The 14150-nt window shown below is 43.4% G+C and overlaps 1 protein-coding gene across 1 annotated transcript in view; it reads left to right on the top strand.

The window, feature by feature from the left end:
* Positions 1–493: 493 nt before the first annotated feature.
* The window catches only part of MTHFD2L (methylenetetrahydrofolate dehydrogenase (NADP+ dependent) 2 like), a 342461-nt gene continuing 328804 nt past the window's right edge, over positions 494–14150 (top strand). The window contains exons 1-2 of the mRNA XM_029598931.1: positions 494–615; positions 13111–13295. Of these exons, the coding sequence (XP_029454791.1) occupies positions 494–615; positions 13111–13295 (307 nt within the window). The remainder of the gene's footprint in view (positions 616–13110; positions 13296–14150) is intronic.

Here is a 14150-nt window from a genome sequence, read left to right on the forward strand (position 1 = left end):
GGTCACCAAGTCAGGGGCGGTATAAAGTGCGAAAGCTAAGATAAGATCGTCTCAAATGCTGCAGACCTGGGAGAGTGTGCTCAAAGACTGCATAATAACAAAATATGTTGCCTTCACATGCCCGTCTTTATTATGCCAGACAGATAAAAGCGATTCACGTGCAAAATAACTTTGCCACATTATAACATATGGGACGGGGTCGGAGAGTCCCAAGCTAACTGTCTTCGACATTAGCGCTCGTCTTGCAGAAACGCTCATAAATCAGATCGCTCAGGCCACGCCTCTGACTCCTTCCTCCAATCAGGATCTCCTTCGGCCCCGCCCCACCGCCTCTGAGTGTCTTGAGGAAGGTTTTCGGCGTCCAATAGACAGCTCCTGCATCTCTCTGGGACCACAGCGAGCCGTCCCGCCGGCAGGTGTTTCTGGTGGCTAGAAAGACCAGCCTGCCCTCGGTTCTTTTCCCCGCAGCGGGCGGAAGGGCTGGGAAGCGGCCATGGCGGCGCGGATGCTGCGCGTGCTAGGCGGCGGAGGTCCTCTGGTCTCTCTCGCGTGCTCCGGCTCGCGGCGGTACTCGGTCAGCTGCGGTGGTGCCGGCGCGAGCTCTACCTCCGGCAGGTAAGGGCAGAAACAGCGCGCGTGAGCTCCCTTCTTGCATGTGACGGTGATGTGCGGTCCCGGCGGCGGAGGGGGTGCCCACGCGCGTGAGGCCAGGGCTGCGGAATTTTTTTTTTTTTCCCGCCACGCTTGGCTGCTTTTTTCAAATGATGATTGCGACGCCGGCATAGATAGGCGAATGGGAGAGGGAGGGAGGTGAACAGTTGTGGAAGTGCGATGGTACTACTTATTTATTTGTAAATTCACAACCTTCTATTAATATTTTTTTTTGTGGGGGGAGGGAGGAGAGAAGGATCTAATTTAATGCATTGTAATGTAACTTGCTCTGTGTGCTTATGGTAAAAGAGTGATTTATGAATCAAGCAATAACCAAAAGGTTTCCCAAATGTTTTACTGCACAGAACCCTTTGAAAATCATTCATGCACTATGCCGTTTCTGTTTGAATGGCCTTCATCCGCTTGTTGTACTTGAGGAGTGATTTGGGAGGAAAGGAGGAGCAGAGGTGATGTGATACATACTTTCAGATACTTGAAAGGTTTTAATGATCCAACGACAACGACAAACCTTTTCCGTCGGAAAAAAATCAGCAGAACCAGGGGTCACGATTTGAAACTCCAGGGAGGAAGACTCAGAACCAATGTCAGGAAGTATTTCTTCACGGAGAGGGTGGTGGATGCCTGGAATGCCCTTCTGGAGGAAGTGGTGAAGACCAGAACTGTGAAGGACTTCAAAGGGGCATGGGATAAACACTGTGGATCCATAAAGTCTAGAGGACGTGAATGAAGAGTGGGTGGCTCGCGGGAATGACGGCTACTGCCTGGAGATAATACCCTTATTCAATAAACATATGGTTAATGCGACTCCAACATTTCTCTAAGCTTCACCGGCAAGAGGAAATGTGGAAAAAAGGATTTGCATTCACAAAAAAGCAGGGAGTAGCTTGCTTGTTACGGCGATTACTACCCCAAACCAAATAAGCCTGATACTTCACTTTCAATACATATCCAGCATAGCTCTCTGCTTCAACGGCAGGGGAGAAAGACCGATACTTCACGCATATCCAGCATAGCTCTCTGTTTCAATGGCAGGGGAGAAAGACCGATACTTCACGCATATCCAGCATAACTCTCTGCTTCAACGGCAGGGGAGAAAGTCTGATACTTCACTTTCAATGCATATCCAGCATAACTTTCTGCTTCAATGGCAGGGGGAATGAAGAAAAGTGGATCTATATACAAACAACAACCAACAAGGACTGAATTACATAGTCTGGGTAAACAAATAAGCATGGGTGTAGCTTGCTTATTGCGGCAGTTACTACCCCTAACTTATTAAGCTAGATATTCACTTAGATGCAGTTCCAACACTGCTCTCTACATTAATGGTGGGAGTGGAAGGGAAATAGAACCAAAAGGTTACTAAGAGCCAAGACTAACAGAAGTATGAGAAAAAAAAAAGTGCAAAGCTTGCTGGGCAGACTGGATGGGCCGTTTGGTCTTCTTCTGCCGTCATTTCTATGTTTCTACGTTAAGATGGATTGAAAGTGCCCTGATAGACAAAACTTGTGTTTCTTAGCATTCAGTCAGGTTAATCCACACCAGTGGGTTATGCACCTCTACCAGCAGATGGAGAGGGAGCTACGTTGACATCACGGTATATATACCCCTGCACTGACATCAGCCTACCAGTATTCTCCATCTCCAGTAGAAGGTGGTCGTGCATATCCCCACTGGGAATTGCTTTGATTTGAAAAGGAGAAATAAGGAAAATGAATTCGCCCCACTCCTGTGGTGATACCAAATGGTCCCTCCTCCAGCTGAGGAGGGATTCCTGAGGTGATTTCTGTGGTCTCTCAGAGGAGTGCCATGGTCTGGTAGCTGGTTTTCATCCGGTGTGGACTTAGCTTTTTAAACATCTGAAAGGCAGTGGATTCAGGAAGCCGAGCGTGGTGGTGACGGCACTTGCCCTCCCCCCCCACAGCTGAAGACTGTCTGTGTACTCAGCCAGTACTCAGCCAGTACTCAGAGCTCATGTAAGTTTAATATATATATATATATATATATATATATATAATAAAAATACAAAGACAGAGAAGGAGGGTGTTTTTTTTTTGTGTACGGCTTCCTCCTTCCCCCGGTCTCTGTGCTTGGCGTGCCATTCCGATGTTCATTCCGTTCCATTGGAGGTTGAGGGATGTGGACAGCTTGGTGGGTTGAACAGCCTCTGTAGGCTAGGTCCTGTTCTTTTGCTTTTTCGCTTTTTGATGCATAATAGGCCTTAATGGTGTTTCATGCGCTTTTTTAAGCTGCCCTCTACAGGACTGTATCAGGCCGATTCAGTAAAGTCCGCGCGATTCAGTATTTAAATTAGGCCCGGCAGTAAAAACGGGCAAAAGAAGGTGCTAGGGATACTAGCGCGTCCCTAGCGCCTCCTTTTTGACAGAAGCAGCGACTGTCAGCGGGTTTGACAGCCGCTGCTCAATTTTGCCAGCAAAACTGAGCGTCTGGTTTTCGACCCAACAGCTGCCGGCTGACTTCCAATTAAAAAATTTTTTTTTTTTTAACTTTTTTTACTCTTCGGAACCTCTGATTTAATATCGCCATGATATTAAGTCGGAGAGTGCACAGAAAAGCAGTTTTTACTGCTTTTCTGTGCACTTTCCCAGTGCTGGAAGAAATTAGCGCCTACCTTTGGGTAGGCGCTAATTTCTGAAAGTAAAATTTGCGGCTTGGCTGCACATTTTACTTTCTGAATTGTGCGCGAATACCTAATAGGGCCATCAACATGCATTTGCATGTTGAGGGCGCTATTAGGTTCGGCGGGTTGGACGTGTGTTTTCCGCCCCTTATTGAATAAGGGGTAAGGGAAAATGCGCGTCCAAGGACTGTACTGTATCGGCCTGCTTGTTCAGTGTGTGCATCTAGCAATGTGTCCAAGTTGTGCGTCCAGTTTTTGGACTCTTAAGAACATAAGAACATGCCATACTGGGTCAGACCAAGGGTTCATCAAGCCCAGCATCCTGTTTCCAACAGTGGCCAGTCCAGGCCATAAGAACCTGGCAAGTACCCAAAAACTAAGTCTATTCCATGTTACCGTTGCTAGTAATAGCAGTGGCTATTTTCTAAGTCAACTTAATTAATAGCAAGTAATGGACTTCTCCTCCAAGAACTTATCCAATCCTTTTTTAAACACAGCTATACTGACTGCACTAACCACAACCTCTGGCAACAAATTCCAGAGTTTAATTGTGCGCTGAGTAAAGAAGAACTTTCTCCGATTAGTTTTAAATGTGCCACATGCTAACTTCATCGAGTGCCCCCTAGTCTTTCTATTATCCGAAAGAGTAAATAACCGATTCACATCTACCCATTCTAGACCTCTCATGATTTTAAACACCTCTATCATATCCCCCCTCAGCCGTCTCCTCTCCAAGCTGAACAGCCCTAACCTCTTTAGTCTTTCCTCATAGGGGAGCTGTTCCATTCCCCTTATCATTTTGGTAGCCCTTAGGCGGGCCTGGCCATCCGATTACCTGTGTTGCTGGGCGCTCAGGTTTTTTACAGCGCCTAATCTAGGGACACCTAGGCATTGGGACACCTAGGTGTAAGTCGCCTAAGTGTTGGATGCCTAAGCTGGACACCTAGAATTTTTGGACGTCTTTAGAAAAAAAAAAGCTGCACACACACCTTTGGTCGCTGATTGATGCGCTACAGGCCTAATGCCATCTATATCTAAGAAACCTAAGCGCCTTTCTCTTTGTACTGCCTACCATATTTGAGTATCAGCCAGGAGTGTCTGCTGACTTGTGCCAGTGCTGTTTGGAGGCTCAGGGAGGTTTATTTTCCTCTGATTTCACTAAGCTTGGTTCTTCTCAGCCAGATTTTTTATTTATTTGTTTTTTATATACCGACATTCAACGAAAGATGTGGGTCTGGGTACAGATGATTCAGGTGGGTGCCTGATTTTGTAACTCCCCTAACTGGTTTGTCATCAGGGGACGGTGGCTTAGTGAGTTACCTCAGGTACATCCTGGTAGAATTTTCCAGGGATTGCAATCTTTTCTTCAGACGCAATCCTCAGCCCTGTCTAATGCTCCCAGGGCAGAGTTGCAAGAAGGAACCTTGCCTGGACCTGCCGTTGATCACTGGAGTTCTCCTAGAGTGGCGGCGGGACCATTTGATAGAGATGCAGATGGCATAGATAATGATGCCGATACTGACTCATTTGAGCATGGTGAAATTCCTCCTGGACTAGAACCGTATAGAACTATGTGATAGTTCTTCCATAGAGACGAACTACCAGCTCTGTGGTAATGACTTTGTAGATAGCTTCCTGTTGTTCCCTGGTGGCCCGCTCTTATTTGCTTCTCTCTCAGGTGGTTGATGACTCTGATGTGTATTCCAGGGCAGTTATAGAACCCACTGCCGCCTTTTTACAGATGCGGACTACAATGTGGTCAGAACCTTGGCCAGAGGAGTGGCTTCAGTAAGAGCAGCCAGGCGACCGTTAGGGCTGAGAAATCGGGCGGCCAATGCAGCCTCCAAAGCTAATCTAACCAACAAGAGGAAATATGACCATATTTCACTGGTTTTGAGGGAACTCCATTGGTTACCTATTCAGTCAAGAATACATTATAAATGCCTACTACTAATTCATAAATCAGTCTACGGAAACAATATGGAATGGTTAAATGCATCTTTACGTATCCATACCCCGGCCCGTAATTTAAGATCTTCAGGGAAAGCATTTCTAACAATACCATCTCCAAAAATAGCACATTTGAGCTCAGTCAGAGAGAGATCTTTGGCCCTGGCTGGCCCAAAAATTTGGAATGCATTACCTTTAGATATCAGAACTGAACCAAGCCTCCATAAGTTTAGAAAACCGATAAAAACCTGGCTATTTGAACAGGCGTTCAATGATACATCTGGAGCCAGTGGCTGATCATTTCCCAGACTATTAAGTCACAAATTTTAGTAGTTTTAGCTTTACAGTCAATAAATTGTGGGCTATTGATAGTCAGGGAGCTTTTAAGAGCTGAGGAAGGGATTAGATGGCTAGTAGCATTTGACAGAATTAGTTTAAATTAAAATGTGTAAAATAGTGTTGATTTGAGGTAGGAACTTATGGTATGTTAGTTTTATTCTCATTTTCCACATGCACGATAGTCCTAAGCTTAGGTTGTATTTATTAATTTTATTAGCTTAGTTTAGGTTTTATTTTATTGTATTAGAGCTATAGTTTTAATGTATTTTAGTCTTAACTTAGATTTCATTGTATTGTATTAGATCTATAGTTTTATGATCGTTTTATTATGAGTGAACTGTGATTTTTTGCTGTATTTTTAACCGAGGAAGGTCGGTATATAAAAAGATGTAAATAAATAAATAAATAATCTTATGAAATTGCCTTTTACTACTACTTAACATTTCTATAGTGCTACACGACATATACAGTGCTGCCTTTTAAAGGCTCACTCCTGTTTGGGAGTGAGTTGAAGAAGCTAGCCAATAAGTGGGTCGAATCCTCGGGGTTTCTTGATTGCCGGAGGATAAGAAGCAGTCACCGCGCCCATTTGATATGAGGGGTTGTCTCAGAGGTTCCAGGTATTTTTGTCCCTATAGAGGGGCAACCTTTCAGAGGACTTGGCCTTTTGTCAGGTCTCATTCCTTTCATCTCAGACAGCTCAAGCGAGGAGCAGGCTTCGGTAGTGGAACCAAGCATCCCAATGAAAGTTTGCTGACCCACCCCCGGGAACAGGAGATAGGGGGACGTTTCTCTCTTTTTTATCAGAGGTGGGATGAGATTACATCAGATCAGTGGATCCTGGAGGTAATACGAGAAGGATATGCACTGGAGTTTCTCAGTATTCCTCGGGATGTGTTCATGGTGTCTCCCTGCCACTTCCTGCAGAAGAAGCAGACAGTCGAGAGTACGCTGTCAAGGCTTCTCAGTCTGAGGGCTGTGGTTCCAGTACCCATGTCTCAAGAAAATATGGGTTGATATTCCTTGTATTTCGTTGTGCCCAAGAAAGAGGACTCCTTTTATCCCATCCTGGGTGGCAGGTGTCTACGGCGCCATTTGGAGGACTCTTGCTCGGCCCTTGCTGATCAAGGCTGATTGTGCCTTTGGTTTTTCTGAATGTGGGAGCCATTCATCAGGTCCCTTATCGCACGCACTAGAGACTACTCTGTGGTTTACATCATTTAATGTGACTGACGTGCCTTTCTTACAGAGCTCCTAGTGATGACTTTATACCTGCTTTTCAGATGATGATGTCTTTGTTTTGTTCCCTGTATTCTGTTATGCAGCTGGGGGGGGAGTACAGTTGGGCATTCATTTCTGCCTACTTGCCTATGCTCTCAGAGGGTGGAAATATCTATTTGTTGGGTTTGGTAGAGCTCAGCATGGTAGGGGTGTGATAAGTATTGGATGTTCATTACATGGGTCTTTTCTTTACATGCATAGAGTGCAAAGTGGGTTTTCTGATGGTCCATACAGTGTTTCTGTTGTGCTGTGTGTAGGGGATATGATTAACTTTTTTTTATTTTTTAATGGTTGTAAGGATTCTATCTCTTAATTTTAAAGGACTTAACACCCACCGGAAACATAGCCTTCTCGTCTGAGAACTCTCTCATAATAGTTACATAAGAACATAAGAATATGCCATACTGGGTCAGACCAAGGGTCCATCAAGCCCAGCATCCTGTTTCCAACAGTGGCCAATCCAGGCCATAAGAACCTGGCAAGTACCCAAAAACTAAGTCTATTCCATGTTACTGTTGCTAATGGCAGTGGCTATTCTCTAGGTGAACTTAATAGCAGGTAATGGACTTCTCCTCTAAGAACTTATCCAATCCTTTTTTAAACACAACTATACTAACTGCACTAACCACATCCTCTGGCAACAAATTCCAGAGTTTAATTGTGCGTTGAGTAAAGAAGAACTTTCTCCGATTAGTTTTAAATGTGCCCCATGCTAACTTCATGGAGTGCCCCCTAGTCTTTCTACTATCCGAAAGAGTAAATAACCGATTCACATCTACCGGTTCTAGACCTCTCATGATTTTAAACACCTCTATCATATCCCCCCTCAGCCGTCTCTTCTCCAAGCTGAAAAGTCCTAACCTCTTTAGTCTTTCCTCATAGGGGAGCTGTTCCATTCCCCTTATCATTTTGGTAGCCCTTCTCTGTACCTTCTCCATCGCAATTATATCTTTTTTGAGATGCGGCGACCAGAATTGTACACAGTATTCAAGGTGCGGTCTCACCATGAAGCAATACAGAGGCATTATGACATTTTCCGTTTTATTCACCATTCCCTTTCTAATAATTCCCAACATTCTGTTTGCTTTTTTGACTGCCGCAGCACACTGAACCGACGATTTCAATGTGTTATCCACTATGACGGCGAGATCCCTTTCTTGGGTTGTAGCACCTAATATGGAACCCAACATTGTGTAATTGTAGCATGGGTTATTTTTCCCTATATGCATCACCTTGCACTTATCCACATTAAATTTCATCTGCCATTTGGATGCTCAATTTTCCAGTCTCACAAGTCTTCCTGCAATTTATCACAATCTGCTTGTGATTTAACTACTCTGAACAATTTTGTGTCATCTGCAAATTTGATTAGCTCACTTGTTGTCTTTCTTTCCAGATCATTTATAAATATATTAAAAAGTAAGGGTCCCAATACAGATCCCTGAGGCACTCCACTGACCACTCCCTTCCACTGAGAAAATTGTCCATTTAATCCTACTCTCTGTTTCCTGTCTTTTAGCCAGTTTGCAATCCACGAAAGGACATCCCACCTATCCCATGACTTTTTACTTTTCCTAGAAGCCTCTCATGAGGAACTTTGTCAAATGCCTTCTGAAAATCCAAGTATACTACATCTACCTGTTCACCTTTAGCCACATGTTTATTAACTCCTTCAAAAAAGTGAAGCAGATTTGTGAGGCAAGACTTGCCTTGGGTAAAGCCATGCTGACTTTGTTCCATTAGAACATAAGAACATAAGAAAATGCCATACTGGGTCAGACCAAGGGTCCATCAAGCCCAGCATCCTGTTTCCAACAGTGGCCAATCCAGGCCATAAGAACCTGGCAAGTACCCAAAAACTAAGTCTATTCCATGTAACCATTGCTAATGGCAGTGGCTATTCTCTAAGTGAACTTAATAGCAGGTAATGGACTTCTCCTCCAAGAACTTATCCAATCCTTTTTTAAACACAGCTATACTAACTGCACGAACCACATTCTCTGGCAACAAATTCCAGAGTTTAATTGTGCGTTGAGTAAAAAAGAACTTTCTCCGATTAGTTTTAAATGTGCCCCATGCTAACTTCATGGAGTGTCCCCTAGTCCTTCTACTATCCGAAAGAGTAAATAACCGATTCACATCTACCCGTTCTAGACCTCTCATGATTTTAAACACCTCTATCATATTAAACCATGTCTTTCTATATGTTCTGTGATTTTGATATTTAGAACACTTTCCATTATTTTTCCTGGCATTGAAGTCAGGCTAACCGGTCTGTAGTTTCCCGGATCGCCTGGAGCCCTTTTTAAATATTGGGGTTACATTTGCTATCCTCCAATCTTCAGGTACAATGGATGATTTTAATGATAGGTTACAAATTTTTACTAATAGGTCTGAAATTTCATTTTTTAGTTCCTTCAGAACTCTTGGGTGTATACCATCCGGTCCAGGTGATTTACTACTCTTCAGTTTGTCAATCAGGTCTACCACATCTTCTAGGTTCACCGTGATTTGATTCAGTCCATCTGAATCATTACCCATGAAAACCTTCTCCATTACGGGTACCTCCCCAACATCCTCTTCAGTGAACACCGAAGCAAAGAAATCATTTAATCTTTCCACGATGGCCTTATCTTCTCTAAGTGCCCCTTTAACCCCTCTATCATCTAACGGTCCAACTGACTCCCTCACAGGCTTTATGCTTCGGATATATTTTAAAAAGTTTTTACTGTGAGTTTTTGCCTCTACGGCCAACTTCTTTTCAAATTCTCTCTTAGCCTGTCTTATCAATGTCTTACATTTAACTTGCCAATGCTTATGCTTTATCCTATTTTCTTCTGTTGGATCTTTCTTCCAATTTTTGAATGAAGATCTTTTGGCTAAAATAGCTTCTTTCACCTCCCCTTTTAACCATGCCGGTAATCGTTTTGCCTTCTTTCCACCTTTCTTAATGTGTGGAATACATCTGGCCTGTGCTTCAGGAGACACACCTGAGGAAAAGGCATGAGCATGTCCTATTTTCCAGGGATTTCCCCTATCAATATTTAGCAGTGAGCACTAGAGGGGCGAAGTATGCAGCGGTGGGAATTTTGATTTCTGATAATTTAATTTTTGATCTCCTGTTCCATCTGGCAGATCCATGAGGAAGATACCTTTTGATTAAATTAAGAGCGGGTCATTATATCTTTACTATTGTCACCCTATATACACCTAACAGTGATCAATTACCTTTTTTGCATTCTTTGGCAGATATTCTCCTGTCCCATAGGAATTTGAACCTAGATACATCTCACCAGACCTCTAGAACACCACAGGGATTAAGGAACATGTTCTCAACTCTGATGTATCAATGGAGCTTGGTAGAAATATGGTGGCTGCACCATCCCACCTCATGTACCTTCTACTCTTCTTCACATCAGTCATACTCTTGCATTGACTATTTTTTGGTTGACAAATTCTTGCAAAATAGAGTAGTTTGTGCTGACCTTGGCAATATCACTTGGTCTGGCCATGCTCCTGTGTGTGTTGATGTACTCCTTCAAGATTTGACAGTGATCAGAGGTATTGGTGCCTAAGTGAGAGCCTATTGAAAGATGAGGCGTTTTGTAGGGCATTACAAGAACGTATGCAGGAATATTTCCATCTGCACTCTTCCTCGTAAGTTCCAATGGGCATGATTTGGGATTGTTCTAAAGCTTTTATGCAGGGTGTGCTTATTTCATGGGCTACCTATTGCAAGAGGGAGTGGGAGAAGCAATGGAATTATTTATTAGGAAAAATTACGAGTTTGTCTCATTTGCACATGCTGACTGAATCCGAAGCAATCTTCCGACAACTAACAATAGCAAGGTCTGAGCTTCACTCTATGGATGATGACCTCATAGCTCATCATCTCAAAATCACTAAACATGCATATTTTGAAGGGGGTAATAAGGCTGGACGATACTTAGCCTGGAGATTAAAAGCGTTGTATTTACAGGTTTCTATAGCTAAAATTAAGATGATGCTTATCTTGACCACTGAAGTTAGGCAGTACTTTACTCAGTTTTATGCCTCTCTGTACAAAAGAGAGATGCGAGTATTAATGACCATGCAATTGTTCATTATTTAGCGTCTGTATCTCTACCCTCACTTACTCTTGAACAACAACAGTTTTTGGATAATCCCATCAGCTCCATTGAGGTCCTGTAGGTCACCCCAAAGGATGACCAAAACAAATTAGCAGGGATGTCGTCCCCCTCCAGCAAACACTCCTCTCTCACCCTCCCCACACTCCAGCTGATCCCCTTTCTCAACCCCCTCTAATCCATCCTTTCTCTCAACCTCCATCTCCTCCAGCTGATCCTCCTCTTTCAATCTATGCCCCTCTAATTGATCCCCTCTTACAATCCCCTCCTCTCACCTCTCCATCCCACTCCTTCTTTCTCACCCCCTTCAACCTTTTTTGCATTCCCTACCTGATCCTCTCTCACCCCGAGCCTTCTTTTAACTCCCAGCTGATCATCTCTCATCCCATTCCCCATGCCTTCCTCTTATCCTCTATCCCCTGTTTCTCTCTTACCTTCCAAACTAACCTCCTTCCTCCAACCCTTCTCTCACATTCCCTTTCACTCTCCAGTTCTTCTCTTATAACCCCAGTTGATCTTCTTTTGCTCTCTCCTCTCACAAAAGCCAAACCCTGTCCAGCTGATCCAATCCTAAAACTCCTCCTGCATTGCAACAGCACCAATCCCTACTCACGCATAGTTTCCTGTTACCACAGAAACTCATGCAAGTGCTAGGCTGCTGCAGGGCCTATGAGTGCCTTCCACTACTAATGCTGATGCTTCTTACCTCTGAAGAATACTGCGATTTAAGGCATTTTTGAGCCAAAATGAAGGGTCTGTGGCCCTGACCCACAGTTTGGGAAGCCTTGCTTTACTGCAAACAACTCTCTGCCCCATCCCCCTAGTATCCACATTGTTTATCCTCCAGATACAGGTCACTCATATTTTCCATTCCTAGCTGTTTCCCTTTAACTCTTTCCATCTCTTTTACTTTTATTCCCTCTTTAACTTTCTTTACCTTCCTTTTGCAGGCTGTATTCCTCCTCCCTTCTACACACACACGCACACACACTGAAATACTGCCATTGCAGTAGCACTGTATCATAGAACTTACTTCCGAACATCAATAAAATATTTCAAAACAAACACATCAATTAACACCTAACATTTAAAAAAAAAGGATTTTTAAAAGTTTCCCATTATTCATACCTTGGAACTTTTGATTTCCAGATGTCCTGAAATTGTCATGGATTAGCAGGCAGAGAGTAACATGCTGCTACAATGTATGGATCCAATGGAATAGAGTAACAGTCTTACCTTCAAGCTGAAGACTGAATGGAGACTAAAGGGTACCGATGGGGTTTGACACCTGGCCAACCGATTCCACAAGGGTTCGAGACAGATGAGAGATCAAGCAACCCTAGTCCAGGCAGGGATCGAGGCAGGCAGCAGACAAAACCAATCCATGTCCAGGCGGAGGTCGAAGCAAACATGAAGAGACTCAAACTGTGAAGCACAATCAAGCCTGTTGCCGAGGCAGGGAAATGCTGCAGAAGCGGTGTTTAAATCGCCAAAGTTCCTGCTCTCAGCAAGGGAACTTCTGGCGAGGACGCTCGACATGATGGGGGGAGGAACCACAATGGAGCACGCATCTTGTTGTGCTCCTCTCCGAGGAAGCTGCTGCTGATGGCGGCCATTGCCACGCCGCAGGATCGATGGGTACAGGCAAGGTCCGGCTCGCTTCTTAACACATGCTTTCTCTCACACACAAGCACACATGCTCTCGCTCACTCTCCCATACACAAGTACATGCTTTCTCTAACACACTTCCTCCTTGACTTAGCAGGCAGTAACAGTCTCCTCTTTCAGCCCCCGTGGCCAAGGGAATGACTTCTGGCCATAGGGCATTGAACTACTTCCAGCAGGGCGTGCTCTTCCTCATTCTCAGGCCCTGCCAAAATCAATGGAGTGTTAAGCACCCTAAGGCCTGAAATGAATCCCATGCCTATCTTGTGAGATATTTTTGTACCTTTATTTTCTCAGAATTAATTAGCAAGCTACAATTATTGCAATGTCTGAAAGGAAAACAAAGAGTAAATCAGTGGAAAACTAGTTTGAATAATCTAAACAGATGGAGCTTGTTTTCTTTTAAAATTTACTTAATTTATTATTTTTTCACAGATGTGAAGCTACTGTTATCTCAGGAACTAAACTTGCCAAGCAAATTCATAAAGAAGTCCAGAGGGATGTAGAATCCTGGGTATCCTCTGGCAACACAAGGCCTCACCTCAGTGTCATTTTAGTGGGAGACAACCTTGCCAGTCATGCATATGTAAGAAATAAGACAAAAGCAGCAGGTGCAGTAGGTGAGTATTATTAAAGAATAGCATCTGTTGCATTAATAAAGATATATAATTTTCTCATTCTGAAATGTCATTGTGTATAATTCTGAAATTTTCAGAAAGACTTACCTAAGCGTGATACTTTGTTATCAGTTATATTTATCTGGTTTTTTGCGGAGTTCCAGTAGATAAGTGAAGTTTAGCCTTATTTGGTGAACACTTCAGCAGGAAACAAAGTCTCATAGAGGAATGTTTACTAGGCATTCATTTTAAATCAAGGATTTTAATTCTATCTCTGTTTTCTTAGGAATTATTTAAAAACAAATCTTGTCTTTAAAGAATTTGTAGGAAGGAACATGAAGAGAAACATGTGACTGGAGCATGGGTAGAAATTCCCTTCTAGCATGTTCGCCCTCTAAACATCTGAGATTTTTTTTTTCTTCCTGATGGTGTCCCAGTCCTTGTTTCTCTCTGACTGCTTCTTTGTCAGCTGCTTGCTTTTCTCTGTTTTTTTTCAGTTTCTTAATTACTTCTATCTGGCCTCTCAGATTAAATTTCCTTGAAATTACAGTTCCCAACAAACTTTGTCCAAGAGGGGCATCATCTCTTCTCTGGCTTCTAATGACTCTCTAGAGTTCTTTCTAATAGCCAGCTGTCCAAAATTTAGGAATGGCATGCATGCTCGCTTACACCTTCCAAATTCCTTCGTACCAAATTGTTTTGACAATAGATATTTCTAACCTGGACTGGACAGCGCACACCCATGACCCTTGGTCAGTTCATAAAAATCTATTTCCTAGCATGAGTAGAGGAATAGCCTAGTAGTCAGAGCAGTGGGCTACAACCCAAGGAAACCAGGGTTCAAATTTCACTGTTGCT

This window comes from Rhinatrema bivittatum, chromosome 1, assembly GCF_901001135.1.
Source record: "Rhinatrema bivittatum chromosome 1, aRhiBiv1.1, whole genome shotgun sequence".
NCBI classification, from domain to species: domain Eukaryota; kingdom Metazoa; phylum Chordata; class Amphibia; order Gymnophiona; family Rhinatrematidae; genus Rhinatrema; species Rhinatrema bivittatum.